At 42.6% G+C, this 17956-nt stretch overlaps 1 protein-coding gene across 8 annotated transcripts in view; it reads left to right on the top strand.

Annotated features, from left to right (window-relative positions):
* Positions 1–17956, top strand: part of HECW1 (HECT, C2 and WW domain containing E3 ubiquitin protein ligase 1) — a 449170-nt gene that overhangs the window by 257709 nt on the left and 173505 nt on the right. The window contains exon 1 of one of the 8 annotated variants that reach the window (XM_031013205.3): positions 5903–5962. The exons of the other annotated variants lie outside the window; for them this stretch is intronic. Coding sequence (XP_030869065.1) covers positions 5918–5962 — 45 coding nt within the window. The 5' untranslated portion in view covers positions 5903–5917. Of the gene's footprint in view, positions 1–5902; positions 5963–17956 lie in introns of those variants that run through there. 8 annotated transcript variants of the gene reach the window in all.

Here is a 17956-nt window from a genome sequence, read left to right as displayed (position 1 = left end):
AGTGTCTCCATTAGGGAGACTGGATGATACACTCTAACGGCAAAAGCAGCAGGGGAGCAGATTGTGATTATGGGGAAAGGTTCTCAATACCTTTTTTGTTGATGGTGGATTTTGTTTTGTTTTGAGACAGAGTTTCGTTCTTGTTGCCCAGGCTAGAGTGCAATGGCACGGTCTCGGCTCACTGCAACCTCCTCCTCCCTGGTTCAAGTGATTCTCCTGCCTCAGCCTCCCTAGTAGCTGAGATTACAGGTGCCCACCACCACGCCCAGCTAATTTTTTTGTATTTTTAGTAGAGATGGGGTTTCACCGTGTTGGCCAGTCTGGTCTTGAACTCCTGACCTCAGGAGATCTGCCCGTCTCAGCCTCCCAAAGTGCTGGGATTACAGGCGTGAGCCACCAAGCCCGGCCTCAATATGTTTTATGAAGTGCAAAAGCAAGGCTCAGAGCAGTGCCTTTAATATTAACCCATTGATGTAGTTTTTAATTAATAGTTAGAAAAATTATTTCCAGGAAAGGATAACAAGAAATGAGTAACAGTGACTACCTTTGAGGATTATGTGGGGGTGGGGTGTGCAGGATTTCACTTATCATTCTGTGCCTTTTCTTTTTTACCTGTTTATATTTACTAACAAAGGGTTATTTTCCTTTTTTTATTATTATTATACTTTAAGTTCTAGGGTACATGTGCACAACGTGCAGGTTTGTTACATATGTATACATGTGCCATGTTGGTGTGCTGCACCCATTAACTCGTCGTTTTCATTAGGTATATCTCCTAATGCTATCCCTCCCCACTCCCCACTGTTTTCCTTTTTTTAGACTTATGTTTTCTAACAATAGATTTCTTTTTTTAAAAAATCACAGAAATTATCAAAATAGTGGGACTGTGGCTTTTTGTGTTTTCTCTGTTAACTATTTTAACATCTATAATTTTTTTAAATAAATTTTTTTACAAGGAAAAAGCCTTGTCAAATATTTTTAAATTTTTTTTAAGTATTCCCTTTTCTCTCTTCTCATGACTGGTCTGGCTTTATCTAGATGCTCAAACTTGTAGTGCCACAATTTTGTCCTTGATGCAAAGGGAAAGAATGTTGGCATGTGCTAATATATGAGTGCTAAAACGGTTGCCAAATCCCTCCTTTTCCAGAGCAGGGGTCAGACACCCATCAAGTGATATAGATGCCTGTTTAGTCTACCCATCAACCCCACAGCCATTCCTATGGGAATGATAAACAGAAAAGACAAAACCAATCAATACTGAAACCCATGATTTAATTAAATCCAGAGATGAAGAAAGTGCTTAGGCCAGAAATGGAGAGGAATTTCTGATGATTATAATGTCATTAAGATGCCCCAAACCTGGAGCAGGAAGAGATGGAGGCAAAGCAGACTAACGGTGCTGGGAGTCACTGCAGGCATCACAGTGAGCTCTGTGGTGCTGCCCATGCACGTTGGTGTCGTTCTGCCTTCTTCCTTTTTTTTTTTTTTTTTTCTTTTTGAGACAGAGTCTCCCTCTGTTGCTCAGGCTGGAGTGCAGTGGCTTGATCTGGGCTCACTGCAACCTCTGCCTCTTGGGTTCAAGTGGTTCTCCTACCTGAATTTTGTATTTTAGTCGAGATGGGGTTTCTCTGTTGGCCAGGCTCGTCTCAAACTCCTGATCTCAAGTGATCCTCCTGTCTTGGCTTCCCAAAGTGCTGGGATTACAGGCATGAGCCACCATGCCCGGCTCCTTTCTTTTCTTTCTTTTCCCCGTCTCGCTCTGAAAAAAGAATCTCACTGTTTTTTTTAAACTTATTTTTTTCTTTGCCTGTGCCTACAAATACAAATTTGAGTACACTGTCCCTTCTAATGGCTGGTATAGTAGATTTACGGGTTTTTTTTTTTTTTAATTTTTAATTGTGGTAAAATATACATAACAAAATTTACCATCATAACCATTTTTCAGCATGTAGAGCTCAGTGACACTGCGTGCATTCACGTTGTCCAACCATCATCACCGTCTATCTCCAGGACGTTTCATCTTCCCAAACTGAAATTCTGTCCCCACTAAACACCAACTCCTCATTCTCCCCATCCTCGGAGCCCTTGGCAGCCACCATCCTACTTCCTGTCTCTAGGAATTTGACCACACTAGGCACCTCATATAGGAGGAATCATACAGTGTTTGCCCTTTTGTGCCTGGCTTATTTCAGTGAACATAGTATCTTCAAGGTTCAACCATGTTGCCGCGTGTGCCAGAATTTCCTCCCTTTTTAAGGCTGAATATTATTCCCTAGTATGTATATGCTCTATTCTGATTATCCATTCCTCTGTAGGAGGATCCACGTGTTGCTTGATATAGGTATTTCTTTGAGGAAACTCCACTGGTTATTTGGTCAGGAAAATTATTTGTTGTTTCATTCTTTGCATTGAAATAAGTTATCACTCATTTCATATAAAAAGTATTCTGGGGTTCAAATAAAAAGAAACACTAAGAAAATTCATAGAGGTTGGCTCCTTTTGAAATAAATTCAGTGTAAAGAAATTCTAGAAAATTACACCTGTTCTCTACATGATTCAAGAGAACATTGTATCTTTGAAACTTCCTGAGAGAGCAAAGAATGGTAAGAAGGACAGTAAGGAGATAATGGGTCCAACCTTTTGACCAACAGTCACAGGTATGTGACTTAGAGACCATGGGAAAAGGAATTACTGAATTAGAAGACAAACTAAAACAAAATCATCCCCAACCCAGTGGAAACAGAAGATGAAAATAGAACTTTTTAAAACCCAGAAATCTAGTTTATGAACAACAGATGTTTCTAAAAAATAACATAGAGAAATATAATAACCAGTGAAAAAAAGATGAAAATATTTTTTGATCTAAAAAAATACATACCTAATTAAAATTGAAATTCCTCATATTTCAGATAGCTGGAATTGATATAATAAAATATATATGTAGGTTCATAGTAGAAAATTTGTAGACACATAAATAAGAAAAAACAATAATAATCCAATACACAGCAAACTTCTGCAACTACATAGTCCTTCTTACCATTCATTGCTCTAATAAAGTTTTAAAAATAAAATGTTCTTTTGAATCATGTTAAGAACATTGTGAAATTTCCTAAAATTTCCTTCAGTTTCTTGCATTGAATTTACTCCAAAAGGAGCCAAGGGGTAGGATCCTGGAGGAAGAATTTTTGAACTGAAGAATGCTATAAACAAACAGGAGAAACTGTCGGACGCCTGGAAAATAGCAAAAGCCAAGAAAATTTGAATGTTCTCTTCACAGCACAAAGATGTGCTTGGTAAGATGTCTATTTAAAGGGAAAAAAAAATAGTTCTCTACCGTACCAGTTGTCAGTGATATGTGACTATGCCAACTACAGAGACATTCTCAAGCACGTAAAAATAGAGAAATTGCCCACATGTCAAATATATGATTTCAGGATTGAGAAAATTGTGGATGGCAGAAACCGGTAGTGAATAAGGAAACTAATTACTTATAAAGAGATATGCTGAAATGATTGCAAGGATGTATTATTATTTTATTACTTAAATATATATTGTATGGCTTATTGCACCAATTAGCTAAATAAAAAATAATAAAGAGGTATTCTGTAACACTTGTTTTTAAAAAAGCTCCAGGCCAGGTACGGTGGCTCACCAATAATCCCAGCAGTTTGGGAGGCTGAAGTGGGCAGATCACTTGAGACCAGGAGTTCAAGGCCAGCCTGGGCAACATGGCAAAACCCTGTCTCTACAAAAACTACAAAAATTAGCCAGGCATGATAGCATGTGCCTGTAATCCCAGCTACTGGAGGGACTATGGTGAGAGGATTGTTTGAGCCCTGGAGGTCAAGGCTGCAGTGAGCCATGATCAAACCACTGTACTCCAGCCTGGGTGACAGATGAGACCCTTCTCAAAAAAAAAAAAAAAGGAAAAAAAGCTCTTTAAAAATCAAGACTTGCCATGGTAAAGATAACATTTGAATGAAAAAGGCAGTATAATTACTGGTTGAGGTGCATATATATAATCATATATATATATGAAATATGTATATATATACACACATATATATATACACACACTATTTTATTTTTATTTATATGAGCTTGATCATCTCCACATAACCCAATAAACCAAACATATACTCACCTATTACAATACTTAACCATGAAACACTAGAGGTTTTTATAATTAAAATTAGGACCAAAATAAGCGTGTAAGATGCCACCAGCTCTAACATTTAAAAAGTAAAATAGTACATGTTCCTTGGGAATCCATATAAACAAAAGAAAAATGTCACCGTAATAATCTCACCACCCAACGAGCCTCAGGAACCTGCAGAAAGGAAGGGCTTTTTGATCATCTCTGACTGCAGAGCCAGCAATTAAAATAAGTATAGCAAGTCTCCCTGGGATGGGGGTAGCCAGCCAGCATCTGGGCTATGTGGATTCTCCAGGCCATTGGACACCATGCCCTTTACTCAGTAGGTGCCCGTGACTTGGCAAAAGTCTAGCTGATTACATCCTGGTTTTTAAATCTTAAATGGCCTCTCAATAAAAACTCTTTGTATTAACATTTCACTGAAAGATAAAAAATTTCAAATATAGCTTGGCACAGTGGCTTACACCTATAATCCCAGCACTTTGGGAGGCCTAGGCAAGTGGATCACTTGAGGTCAGGAGTTCGAGATCAGCCTGGCTGACATGGTGAAACCCCATCTCCACCAAAAATACAAAAAATTAGCTGGGCGTGGTGGCAGGCATCTGTAATCCCAGCTACTTGGGAGGCTGAGGCAGGAGAATTGCTTGAACCCAGGGGGCAGAGGTTGCAGTGAGCCGAGATCGTGCCATTGCACTCCAGCCTGGGTGACAGAGCAAGGACTCTGTCTCAAAAAAAAAGACATTTCAAATATATAGATCTTGATTTCAGATTTGTAACTTTCAACTCCAGCATTCAATTTAGTGGTCACACTCTAGTGAAAAAAAAAAAGACTTTTATTCAGGTAAAAGTCTTGAGAAAAATAAATTCTTACTTCCCAAGGATCTCACAGAGCCAACATGAGTAAAGTTAGTCTGACTTGTAAGCAGGTGAATGAATGTAGCACAGAGGCATTCGGGCAAGTCAGAGATGCCTGGGACTGTGCTCTTCCCATCCCTGGCCTCACCCAACACCATGAGACCCAGAGTAGGGAGGAAGGCAGCCCAGGCCCATCTCCTCCTCCATACCAACTACCTTTTCAAGCCTGTTCTGAAAGCAGAATGTTCTACCATCAGTGCTTTTTACCCTTCTTGCTCTATGAGGACAGGGAAGTTCAGGTCGATGAACAAATGGATTAACTATGATCAACTCATTTCTTTTGCTTCAAAACACACATTAAGACTAACCCAAGGAGCAAAGCCCTCAAAATGCGCTTACTCAAGAGTCTGTGGTTCACTGTGACCTCGCCCTGCCCCCTCACAATAATTAATCTCAGGTTCTAGTAGATCATTAGATCCCACTTCTTTCAACCATCTAAACTAGGTGAAAGTGTCCCTGGATTTAAGGTGCTGTAGATTAAGACAGGACTGGTGCTTTTAGATCAGGGGTTTTCTCCGGTGGGCTGTTTCCTGAAAGAGTCCAAAAAATTAGAATCAAATCCTTGCGTATTAATGCACAGAAATAACATTTTTTTTCTCTTTGTGAGTTTTTCCTATGTTACTTACAGCAAAGATGGCAGAAGCCCTTAAGTTAATGAAGTCCCCAGGCATGTTGCCAGGGTGTAAAGGCCCTTATCTGTGTGCTCTCTGCCAATGGGAAGTCGGAATTATCAAGCAGCCCTTGGATCAAAGGGAAGTCTGATCCTGGGGACTTTCTTATGCCTCCCCCAGAGCTATGGATAATTTCCCTGCCTGCATTCTTCACTGCAACTCTCTTTTATGAGAAATGGCTGCTCTGGCAGAACACAAAGATGACTGCATTTCCAAGGAGGTTAGTAGACCCTTAGCATTAATGCTCAGTTTATGGGTACAATGTAGTTATACATCCAAATTTATACATTTACACATAGTCACTAATAAATAGTTGTGTTTTAAAGAGTTGAGTTTAATTGGAAACTACTTAATTTTATTAGCCAAGTATATAATATGTATATATGTGTGTTACACTTTCAGATTTAAAAAAAAAGCTTGCTTGCTTAAAATTGTCAACATTATATTTTTGTAATCTAGTTATTCTAATCATTTTCTTTGTAGACCCTTCATTTCTAGAAATTTCTAAGTCTCTTTAGTTTGCCTTTTATTAAGGACTTAGCAAATATGAGGTGATTTTGCTCTCCTGTGTGCACAGTGACTACTGGATGAGGAGAGAGGAGAGGACTTGTCAGGAATAGGATTATTCAAGAGCAGGAGAATCTAACTTTTCAGAGAGCAGCCTGTAACAAAGAGCTATCTAGAACAATCATGTGGTTTATGAGCGGAGCTCTCTCAGATAACCTGCCTTAGAAAGATTCTGCATTGTCCTGTCAGACATCCCAAATACGCATGGTTAAAACCCTTGGCACTTTCGGCCAGGCATGGTGGCTCACGCCTGTAATTCTAGCACTTTGGGAGGCCAAGGCGGGTGGATCACTTGAGGTCGGGAGTTTGAGACCAGCCTGGCCAACATAGTGAAACCCCATTTCTACTAAAAATACAAAAAATTAGCTGAGTGTGGTGGTGCGCACCTGTAATCCCAGCTACTCAGGAGGCTGAGGCATGAGAATAGCTTGAACCCAGGAGGCAGAGGTTGCCATGAACTGAGATTGCGCTACTGCACTCCAGCCTGGGCAACAGAGTGAGACTGTCTCAAAAAACAAAAATAAAAACAAAAGAAGGAGGCAGTGTCAGGCAAGGGCAGAGCAGCAGGAATGATGGTGAAACAGACGAAACTGTCTCAAAAAACAAAATAAAAAACGCTTTGCGCTTTGAACAGGAAAGAAAATAGGGACAACCTACCTTCCAGACATAGAACATGGGGTGGTTATTGCTTATGGGGGGGCGGTGTGCCCTTGCTCACACAAGCACTGTGTTGGACTAATAGGCATAGGAAGTTAAGAGCACAACTGAAGTAAAACAAAACCCATCACCCTCACCTGGCAAAACCCCACCCTCGTTAAACTTAATTCTCTGTCCACTCTTTACTTGCATGCAGGCAGCATAAGAGTGTTCCTTTATTCTTATGACCACAGATCTCAAGCTCCCTTTAAAGCTCAATCCCAGAAGCACTGCACCTCTCTGATGTGGAGAGAAGGCTGCTTTACACTTCCATTTTCCTCACACCTAGAGTGCCCTTCCCTCTCTCACTGAGAAATGAAGGCAATCAGAACACAGCCAGCCTGCCTGCACACACACTCCCATGCTGTGCCTCCTTCCAGTGACAACTGTCTCAGGCCAGCCTCTCCATTTGCACATGGGATCCCATCCCATCTTGTCTTTAAGCAGCCTTGATCCTGAAAGTAGCTCCTCCTTCTCCTGCATAGTCCACTGTCCTCTCCACTCAATCACTTCCATCCCATTACATAACAATTCCACTCAGCACTCTCCAGTGGCTTTTTCACCATCATTCCTGCTGCTCTGCCCTTGCCTGACACTGCCTCCTTCTTTCCACCTAATTCCAGCCTCGAGAGTCCTCTTTCTAATCCTTGAATACAGCAAGATGGTTCTTCCCTCAGGGCCCTTGCACTTCAGGTTTCTCTGCTTGGGACAGTTCCTCTAAATAAATAATTCACTCCCTCCCCCCATTTAGATCTTTTTCTCAAATGTCCCCTGCTGGGAGAGGCCTTACATCACCACCCTATCTAAACTATTCTCCACACAGCTCTTTATTTTCTCCAATCACTATTTTCATTCATGGTGCTCATGTTGTAATTGTGTTTGCCTCCCTCCTAAAGGGCAGCCTCCAGGGGCAGAGATGTACCTGCCTGTCCTCTTCAGAGCTGTTCCTTATCACCCACCAGAGCAGTACCTGGCACACAGCAGACAGCCCATAAAACATTTGTATCCAACAAACATGGGTTATTCCCTGGCTCAGCCACTTAATAACTTGGTGGCCTTGGGCCTCAATTTCTCTTTTGTTGAGACAAGGTCTCACTCTGTAGCCCAGGCTAGAATTCAGTGGTGTTATCAGGTTCACTGCAACTTTGACCTCCTGTGCTCAAGCAATCCCCCTGCCTCAGCCTCCTGAGTAGCTAGGACTACAGGCACATGCCACCACACCTGGCTAATATGTTTAAAAATTTTTAAATTTTTGTAGAGATGGAGTCTTACTTTGTTGCCCACGCTGGTCTCAAACTCCTGGGCTCAAGCGATTCTCCTGTCTTGTCCTCCCAAAGTGCTGGGATTACAGGAGTGAGCCACTGTGCCCAGCCTCTTTGAGTTTCTTTTGCTCAACATTACTTTTGTAGGATTAATCCATATCGTGCTGTAGTTTTTCATTCTTTTGTGTGACTGTACCAGTTTATTTATTCTACTGTTGATGGACATTTGGGTTTAGTGTTGCTGCTATGAATATTTTTATACATTTTTTTGGTGAATGTATGTGATTTTTTCCCCCTAGATGAAGTTTTGCTCTTGTTACCTAGGCTAGGGTGCAATGGTGAGATCTTGGCTCACTGCAACCTCCATCTCCTGGGTTCAAGCGATTCTCCTGCCTCAGCCTCCAAGTAGCTGGGATTACAGGCACCCACCACCATACTCGGGTAATTTTTTTGTATTTTTAGTAGAGACAGGGTTTCACCATGTTGGCCAGGTTGATCTCAAACTCCTGACCTCAGGTGATCCACCTGCCTCGGCCTCCTGAAGTGCTGGGATTACAGGCATGAGCCACCAGGCCTGGCCAATATATGTAACTTTTGATGGGTATATAATTAGGGTGAAATTATTAGGTCATGGTTTATGCATATGATAATTTTTAGTAGATTCTGCTAAAGTTTTACAAAGTGGTTTTACAAATTTACACTTCCACCAGCAGTGTATGAGAGCTCCAGTTGTTCCACATCCTTGCTAACACTTGATACTGTCTTTTTATTTTTAGTTGTGAAAGGGTATGTAGTAGTATTGCAGTGTAGCTTTATTTGTATCTTCCTGATGATTAATGAAGTGAACATTTTTTCATGTTAGGGACCCCAGGTTTATTGGCCATTGGATTCCTGCTTTTCTGAAGAGTTTGCAAAATCTTTTGTCCTCTTTTCCCATTGGGCTGTTTACTTTTTTCATGCTAATTTGTAGTTCTTTATATATTCTGGATATAGTTCTTTGTTATATATCTTCTACCTGTGGATGGCATTTTAGAATCTTGGTGCTGTGGTGAATTAAAGTTCTTACTCTTATTTATTTATTTACTTCTTGGAGGCAAGAGTCTTGCTCTGTTACCAAAGCTGGAGGGCAATGGCTTGATCACAGCTCACTGCAGCCTTGAACTCCTGGGCTCAAGCAATTCTCCCACCTTTGCCTCCTGAGTAGCTAGGACTACAGGCACATACTACCATGCATGGCTAATTTTTTTTTTTTTTTTTTTTTTTTTTTTGAGATGGAGTCTTGCTCTGTCACCTAGGCTGGAGTGCAGTGGTGTGATATCCACTCACTGCAACCTCCACCTCCCGGGTGATTCTCCTGTCTCCTGTCTCGACCTCTCAAGTAACCAATTCTCTCTCCTGTCTCAACCTCCCAAGTAGCTGGGATTACAGGCATGTGCCACCACACCCAGCTAATTTTTGTATTTTCAGTAGAGACAGAGTTTCACCATGTTGGCTAGGCTGGTCGCAAACTCTTGACCTCAGGTGATCTGCCTGCCTTGGCCTCACAAAGTGCTGGGATTATAGGCGTGAGCCACCACACCTGGCTGATAATTTTTAAAAATTTTTTTAGAAATGGGGTTTCACTGTGTTGCCCAGGCTGGTCTCAAACTCCTGGCCTCAAGCAGTCCTCCTGCCTTGGCCTCCCAGAGTGCTGTGATTACAGGTGTGAGTCACCACACCCAGCTGAGCCTCAAATTCTGGATTTATAATGATATGGATAGATGATAAAAATAGAAGCCCCTCACGCCTGTAGTCCCAGCACTTTGGGAGGCCAAGGCAGATGGATCACGAGGTCAGGAGAGCGAAACCATCCTGGCTAACATGGTGAAACCCCGTCGCTACTAGAAAATACAAAAAATTAGCTGGGCACGGTGGTGGGGGCCTGTAGTCCCAGCTGCTCGGGAGGCTGAGGCAGGAGAATGGCGTGAACCCAGGAGGCGGAGCTTGCAGTGAGCCGAGATCGCGCCACTGCACTCCAGCCTGGGCGACAGAGCGAGACTCCGTCTCAAAAAAGAAAAAAAAAAAAATAGAAGCCCCTTCAGAGGACTGTGGAAAGTGCGTCTGAGGATGCGGTGAAGCAATGCCTGTGATGCTCTCAGCACTTGCCCCACATGGGGTAACTACCCAGTAAAAGTTAATTAGTACTGTTTTGTGAGCTTTTCTATAATGTTTCTCTCTGGGACTACTCCAGCTCTCTGGTTACAAAATACATAGATTTCAACATCATAGAGAAAATGCATATTTGGACAACATATACAAAACTGGAAAGTGCAAAAAATAACGAGTTACTGCCTATAAGCAGGAGCTTAATCCCTCATTCAAGATGTCTCTTTTAAAGGAATTTACTGACCCTAGAATAGTATCTGTGAGATGAATAGACAGTGGATCTATCCCACCAGATGGAAGGATGGATGTGGGGGGAGGGGTTGGATAAATGAGTGAACTGAGTGGATGGATTGCACATAGTTCAAAATGATGACTGAAATGTGGATTTATTATCTTACTTTAAGTTCTGGGATACATGTGCTAAACATGCAGGTTTGTTACATAGGTATACATGTGCCATGGTGGATTGCTGCACCCATCAACCCATCATCTAGGTTTTAAGCCCCACATGCATTAGGGGTTTGTCCTAATGCTCTCCCTCCCCTTGTCCCCCACCACCCAACAGGCCCCGGTGTGTGATGTTCCCTTCCCTGTGTCCATGTGTTCTCATTTTTCAACTCCCACTTATGAGTGAGAACATGTGGTGTTTGGTTTTCTGTTCCTGTGTTAGTTACTGAGAACAATGGCTTCCGGCTTCATCCATGTACCTGCAAAGGACATGAACTCATTATTTTTTTATGGCAGCATAGTATTCCATGGTGTATGTGTGCCACATTTTCTTTATCCAGTCTATCATTGATGGGTATTCGGGTTGGTTCCAAGTCTTTGCTATTGTAAATCGTGCTACAATAAACATACGTGTGCATGTGTCTTTATAGTAGCATGATTTATGATCCTTTGGGTATATACCCAGTAATGGGATTGCTGAGTCAAATGGTATTTCTGGTTCTAGATCCTCGAGGAATTGCCACACTGTCTTCCACAATGGTTGAACTAATTTACACTCCCACCAATAGTGTAAAAATGTTCCTGTTTCTCCACAGCCTCGCCAGCATCTGTTGTTTCCTGACTTTTTAATAATTGCCATTCTAACTGGCGTGAAATGGTATCTCATTGTGGTTTTGATTTGCATTTCTCTAATGACCAGTGATGATGAGCTTTTTTTCATATGTTTATTGGCCACATAAATAACTTCTTTTGAGAAGCATCTGTTCATATCCTTTGCCCACTTTTTGATAGGGTTATTTTCTTATAAATTTGTTCAAGTTCCTTGTAGATTCTGGATATTAGCAAATATTTCTAAGAAAATGCAGTTGGCCCTTGAACAACACAGGAGTTTAGGGCTTCCAATCCCCCATGCAGTCAAACATTTGTGTATAACTTTTGACTCCCCCAAAACTTAACCACTAACACCCTGTTGTTAACTAGAAGCCTTGCCAGTAACAAACAGTTGATTAACATATTTTATATGTTATTTGTATTATATACCATATTCTTACAATAAAGTAAGCTAGAGAAAAAATATTAAGAAAGTCATAAGGAAGAGAAAATATATTTGCTAGTCATTAAGTGGAAGTGGATCGTCATAAAGGTTTTCATCCTTGTCATTACATTGAGTAGACTGAGGAGGAGGAGGAGGAAGAGGAGGAGTTGGTCTTGCTGTCTCTGAGTTGGTGGTTTGTCTGCAAGTTTTTTCAAATTGTTGCAAACTCCAACATGTTTTCAAATATATGTACTGAAAAAACTCATGTGTAAGTAGACTCACACAGTTCAAACCCGTGTTGTTCAAGAGTCAACTGTAATTTGTTGAGAATTACTACCGGTTACTTCTAGAGCACAAGTGAGTGTTGTCTTGGGGTTCTCCACATACCCCCTGGAAATGCAGAAGAAGGTAGGTGTGAAGTTCTTGGATGCTGGCCAGTATTTAATGAAAGATTAACTCACTCATCCCATGATCCAGCAACCCATGGGTAGCGGGAAGCCCCAGGAACACCTCTGGAGGGAATGTGGCAGCTGCTGCAGGAAGACAGAGCCCCAAGATGGCGGTGTGCCTGGGGCTGGCAGCAAGCTCACCCTTGGACCTTAGAGAGCTTTTCCTAAGTATCCATGTGGTATGTCCATAGGAAAAAAGATGTTACATTAGCAAGAAAAAAATACGTCTTTGCCTAAAACTTAAACATATTTTTAGATGGGAATACAACTTAGAAATTTTAAAGCAAGCCAGTGAGGGGGAAAACGTTTGCCTTTAAAAAAAAATCATTTTCTAGGCATCTTTTCATTCCGTGAGGAGTAAATATTATCATGTTTTTGCCATTACACTCACATGAATGAGCCATGTCCATTCTTCTTTGGATTATCCCTCAAAATTGCTCATCTATTCCGTGAGAGGGAGTGGGTGGCTAGAAAGAGCTCTATGCAAAATGCAGCCCTTGTCTTCACTAAGCAGACTGTCTGACCCAGATGGAACAGCAACCGACACACTTCCTATGATTTCATTTACCCAAAGGCTTTGCAGTCGTTTGGTTTAATCGCTATTTTAAAAAGTAGAATCAAAGCAGTTTCTCCCTCCAACCTCACATGCTTAGATGAAAAGAGCTAACTCTTGTCACTCCTGCATCCTTAACTAGACTTGGTGATAAAGGACAAAACGCAGTTCTGGAAGGACAATAATTACAAGGAGTTTCATAATTTGTAAGAAAAAGATCCTGAATTCAAAGAAACGGGTTCAGCCAAAGGGGCATCTCTCTTTCCCTCAACACCCTCTTCCAATCGGTCACCAAGTTCTATCCATTTTATCACTTGGCAGTCTCCCCTCTCCCCTCCCCTCCCGCGTACTAACAGACAGGGTTTGTGTCAGTGTCACTCAGACACTGTTGCAGCTGCCTCCAAATTAGTCTCTCTGCCTCTTTCTTCTGCCCTCTAATTTTGTGATTCACATCCTTGAGTATACACTGGACTCACCTGGGAGCCTTAAAGAGGACAGATGCCCAAGTCCCACCCACCTCCCCACCCCCAGTCTGACTCACATGGTCTTGGTAAAGCCTGGGGCAGCTCCTACACCATGGCAGAGCCGTCCCTCAGAGAGCTGGGGTAAGGGGCTGATCTCCATGAGTTCATGTTGCCCTTGCTAACAGAAGAGCAAGGCCACTTACACAGTTCGTGGTTTCCAGAAGATGAAGACCAGCCACAGTTTCCCAGGAGAAATACAACTGTTGTTGGTTCTACAGTCAGGCAGATATTTCTCCCAAGGCAAAAGAATATGTTGAAAATGAGCTTTGGATCATGAAGGAAATTGCTTGAAGAAGGTTGTATTCATTTCCTATTTTGTTGTGTTACAAATTATCACAAAGTTAGCTCATGGGTCTATAGGTCAGAAGTCCTGGACAGCATGGCTGGATTCTCTGCTCAGTCTATTGCAAGGTAAAATACCTGAAATCAATGTCAGCCAGGCTGAGTTCTCATCTGGAAGTTCTGTGGAAAAGCCTACTTTCAAGCTCATTCTTGTTGTTGGCAGAATTCAGTTCCTTGTGGTTAGGACAGAAGTGCCTGTTTCCTTGCTGACTCAGCCAGGGACTAACCTGGGTCCTTCATGCCGCCCACATTCCTTACCACCTGGTTCCCTCCATCTTCCAGCCAGCAATGGTGTGTCAAACCCTTCTCACCTTGAATCTTTGACTTCCTCTCTCTCTTTGACCTCTAGGCCCAGATTGAAAGAGTATGTGTGATTAAGTCAGCCACTTATAATGTCCGTTTGTTAAAGTCAGCTATCCTGATCCCAGAGTAATTCACAGTCCCTGAGCACATACACCACAGAGGCAGGAAATCTTGGGGCCCATCTTAGAATTCTGCCTGCTGCAAAGGCTCAGAAGGGTCCCCCTAGTCATCCTGGTATTTGGAGGTTGAAGGTGGAGGAGGAAAGAGAAGAGCCAAGCCATCCCGACTCAGCCCAGAGTTTCTAACTACCCACATGATACAGAAACCCACTCCCAGGGATGTGCATGAGCCCTGAAGAAGCAGTGCTGCCCCAGCTCAAACAACTTACCCTACATGAGCTGCCAACACTTGCCCCTAGATCCAGCCTGATGCCAAAGCAATCAGGGAGATGTTCCTGCCCCCCCTGCATGTTTCTGCTGTCTTCTAATGAAACCCTTCCAGAAATTCTGCCCCACCCACTTCCCCACCAGCTTCAGCTGTGTCACCTATCATCTCAAGTTGTGAGCCCTCATCTCAGGTCCATGGACTCTCAAATCAGCTCAGATGAGGGAGGAATGTGTCCGTCAGCTCCCTCATCTGGGCCAGCTGAAGGGTGTAGAAGCTAACAGAAGCTCACCGCACTGTGCTTTTATTTTTTATTTCACATAAGGACAGGTTTTGTTTACAAAATAATTAAAATAGCAGCTTGACATGAATTCCTTAGAAAACAGGATAGAAACATAAGGCCAAGACTACCCACATATTAAGTCAATCCAGATGAGTGTGGCATGCCAGGCAATGCATTTGTTTTCCTGAGGTGTGTATTTCAAATAGAGTCTGGATGGGCGGAAACATGATCCAGCCATTTAGAAGGTACTGAGGCAGCTTCCAGAACTGTGTTTTGGTCCCATCTTTTCCTCACAGCAGCTTTTTCTTGTCATGAAACCATCAGCCCTCATTCTCCCACTCCCTTTCCATCTCTCCCCACCACCAATCCCATTGTTCTCCCTCCCCTCCTCACGCAGCCCCCAGCCAGCCCCTTCCCTTGGGCTGGCTTCGAATGGATCGAGGTTATGGAAACGGATTCATCTTCACTCTTCCTGTTCTACCTTTTTCTAAGTCTTAGAGGATCCAGGTCTTTCTCTGTGGTCTTTATTCATCAAAACTACTACAGTGTTGGTGTCTTTCTGATTAAAGGACTCAGGTTCCTCAAGTTTGAAGGAGAAAGTAAGTTTTAAATACTTTTTACAAAGGAAACTTTCCTTCTTGCTTCTGCCTGTATGTTTATCTAATTCCACAACCAACTAGAGAAACAGGACCATCCATCTTCAGGTCTTTTACAGACTTGTGGACATGCAGAAAATGCTAACAGCAGCAAGACATTTACATAGGAAGCCTTTTTAAAGGATATAAATTACCATACTGATAACTCATAGGTGTTAGACACAGACCAATGCTTTTTGTTGGTTTTCAGCTTATGGTATATTTATAACTCTTCTAAGCTGGACCAAATGATCTAACAAAGGGCAACAGATTTCTCCTCCACAGTGAATGGAGGGTTCAGGATTCTGGGCTCTGGCCCCTATTTGTCTGGTGTGACCAGTTATGTGACCTCGTGGGCCCCTTGATTGACTAGCTTATGCTTCACGTTTTTCATCTATAAAGTAAGGAATCAGATATTAGATAATCTGCTAACATAATTCTTAACGATAGAAGTCAGAGGTTAAAAAACAAATACGATATAAATAACAACATTAGCCTGATTTAGAGCATGTATTATGTGACACTTTTATACACATTATGCCATTCCGTTCTCAGGAGAACTCAGTGAGATACGTTTTATTATGATCTCCATTTGATGCAAAAGAAAACTGAGCATTAGAGCAATTGATTGCCTCACCCTAACACAGACAGAGGAGGAGCTGGCAGAGAAAGGGACATGCTGGCTCCAGCCCGGCTGCCTCTTAACACCATGTTGTACACCTGCTTGTGACCACCTCCGTAAATGCTCCCAGCCATCCATCCACTCCACATCCAGGGAATTCAACATGCATTCCTGAATTATTTATCTCTTTGTAAAGAAGGAATAAAACATGACTTGGTTATTATGCAATACAATAATGGCCAACATCACATTTGTAGGTCAAATGTTCAGGACAAGAACTGCAAATTCAAAGGCTTCCAGGGAGCCAGGTCAGTGTCACATGTCATCAGATCTAAAATGCCATGGACTTTCAGACCAACCATTGATTTTCATATTGCCAAGCTAGAAAAACTTCCTAATTTTAATTACAAGACTTATGAATGGTGTACTGCATAATGATTATCAAACGTGAAGCAGTGGGTGCTTGGAATGAAAGAAGCAGTCACAGGACACCTGGGGACGTGTGACGCTTCTGAAGAGGATTCTGTTTCTCAGCCCCAGGGTGTTGCTGCTGGATATTCTGGGTTTTTTTGTTTTGTTTTGTTTTGTTTTTGAGACTAGCCCAGGCTGGAGTGCAGTGGCATAATCTCAGCTCACTGAAACCTCTGCCTCCTGGGCTCAAGCAATTCTCATGCCTCAGCCCCCCGAGTAGCTGAGATTACAGGTGTGTGCCACCGTGCCCAGCTGAAACACTCTGTGAGCCAAAGAAAACCCCAACAGTTTGCCATGCAGCCCACTGCCCAGCCTTACCTGTGCCGGTGGGTTCCTCTTGATGAGTTTGAACCAGGTAAGAATGATCGGCCTACAGAGAGTGGGATGATGACCCCTTCACAGGCCGAGGGGACAGCTGGCTGGGTAATGGTCATCCAGACAAGAAAGGAGTGGGGCCTGGACCAAGGTGCCAGTGATGGGGATGCAAAGAAGCAGGTCATTGTTTCTAGTGGAAGATGCAGGCCCAAGCCCTGAAAACAAAAGCCTGTGTGGCCAAGGGGTCGCCAGAATCTAATTCTCACACAAGTCAGGGAAAGACAGTTTTGAGGGTAGGTGATGTTTAGTTAGAGACAACTTTAAGATGTCTATCTTTCCATTACCGTTTAAGAGATGTAGACCCTTGAGAGTGGTGTTTCTCAAAGTGTGGTCCCTCCACCGCCAGCGTCAGCGTCACCTGGGAGCTTGTTAGCAATTCAGACTGCTGGAGCCCTCCCCAGACTTACAAAATCAGTCCTTCTGGGGGTGGGCCCAGCAATGTGTGTTTTATCAAGCCCTGTAGGCGATTCTGATGCATGCTAAAGTTGGAGAACCTCTGCACTAGAGCAGATGCCACTCAATTATTTTTTAGGACTCAGTACAATGTATGTCCTCACTTTTAGAACAGTCTGCACTACACAAGAAGCTATGTTAGAGAAGAATCACTTTACAGCCTAAGAACCATCAGGGAAAATCTACTATTGGATTAATCTCAGCTAGCATTTTCATTTGCACAGTGCTTCTTACACATTCTCATCACGTTGTTGTTGCTGTTGTTGTTGTTGTTGTTGCTGTTGTTGTCGTTGTTGTTGTTGTCGTTGTTTTAAAGAGACAGGGTCTCATTCTGTCACCCAGGCTGGAGTGCAGTGGTGTGATCATGGCTCATTGCAGCCTTGAACTCCTGGGCTCAAGGGATCCTCCTACCTCAGCCTCCCAAGTAACTGGGACTACAGGTGTGCACCACCATGCCTGACTAAATTTTTGTAGAGAAAGAGTCTCACAATTTTGCTCAGGCTGATTTTGAACTCCTGGCCTCAAGTGATCCTTCCACTTTGGCCTCCCAAAGCGCTGAGATTACAGGTGTGAGCCACCCACCTGGCCCCCTCATTATTTTTAGTAAGCTAAAAGCAGCAGATCTTTGCCTGAAGGAGATGTATTCCTGGTGCTAAAATCTTGCAGG

Source organism: Gorilla gorilla, chromosome 6 (assembly GCF_029281585.2).
Source record: "Gorilla gorilla gorilla isolate KB3781 chromosome 6, NHGRI_mGorGor1-v2.1_pri, whole genome shotgun sequence".
Taxonomy (NCBI): domain Eukaryota; kingdom Metazoa; phylum Chordata; class Mammalia; order Primates; family Hominidae; genus Gorilla; species Gorilla gorilla.
This window is presented reverse-complemented; position numbering and strand designations above follow the sequence as displayed.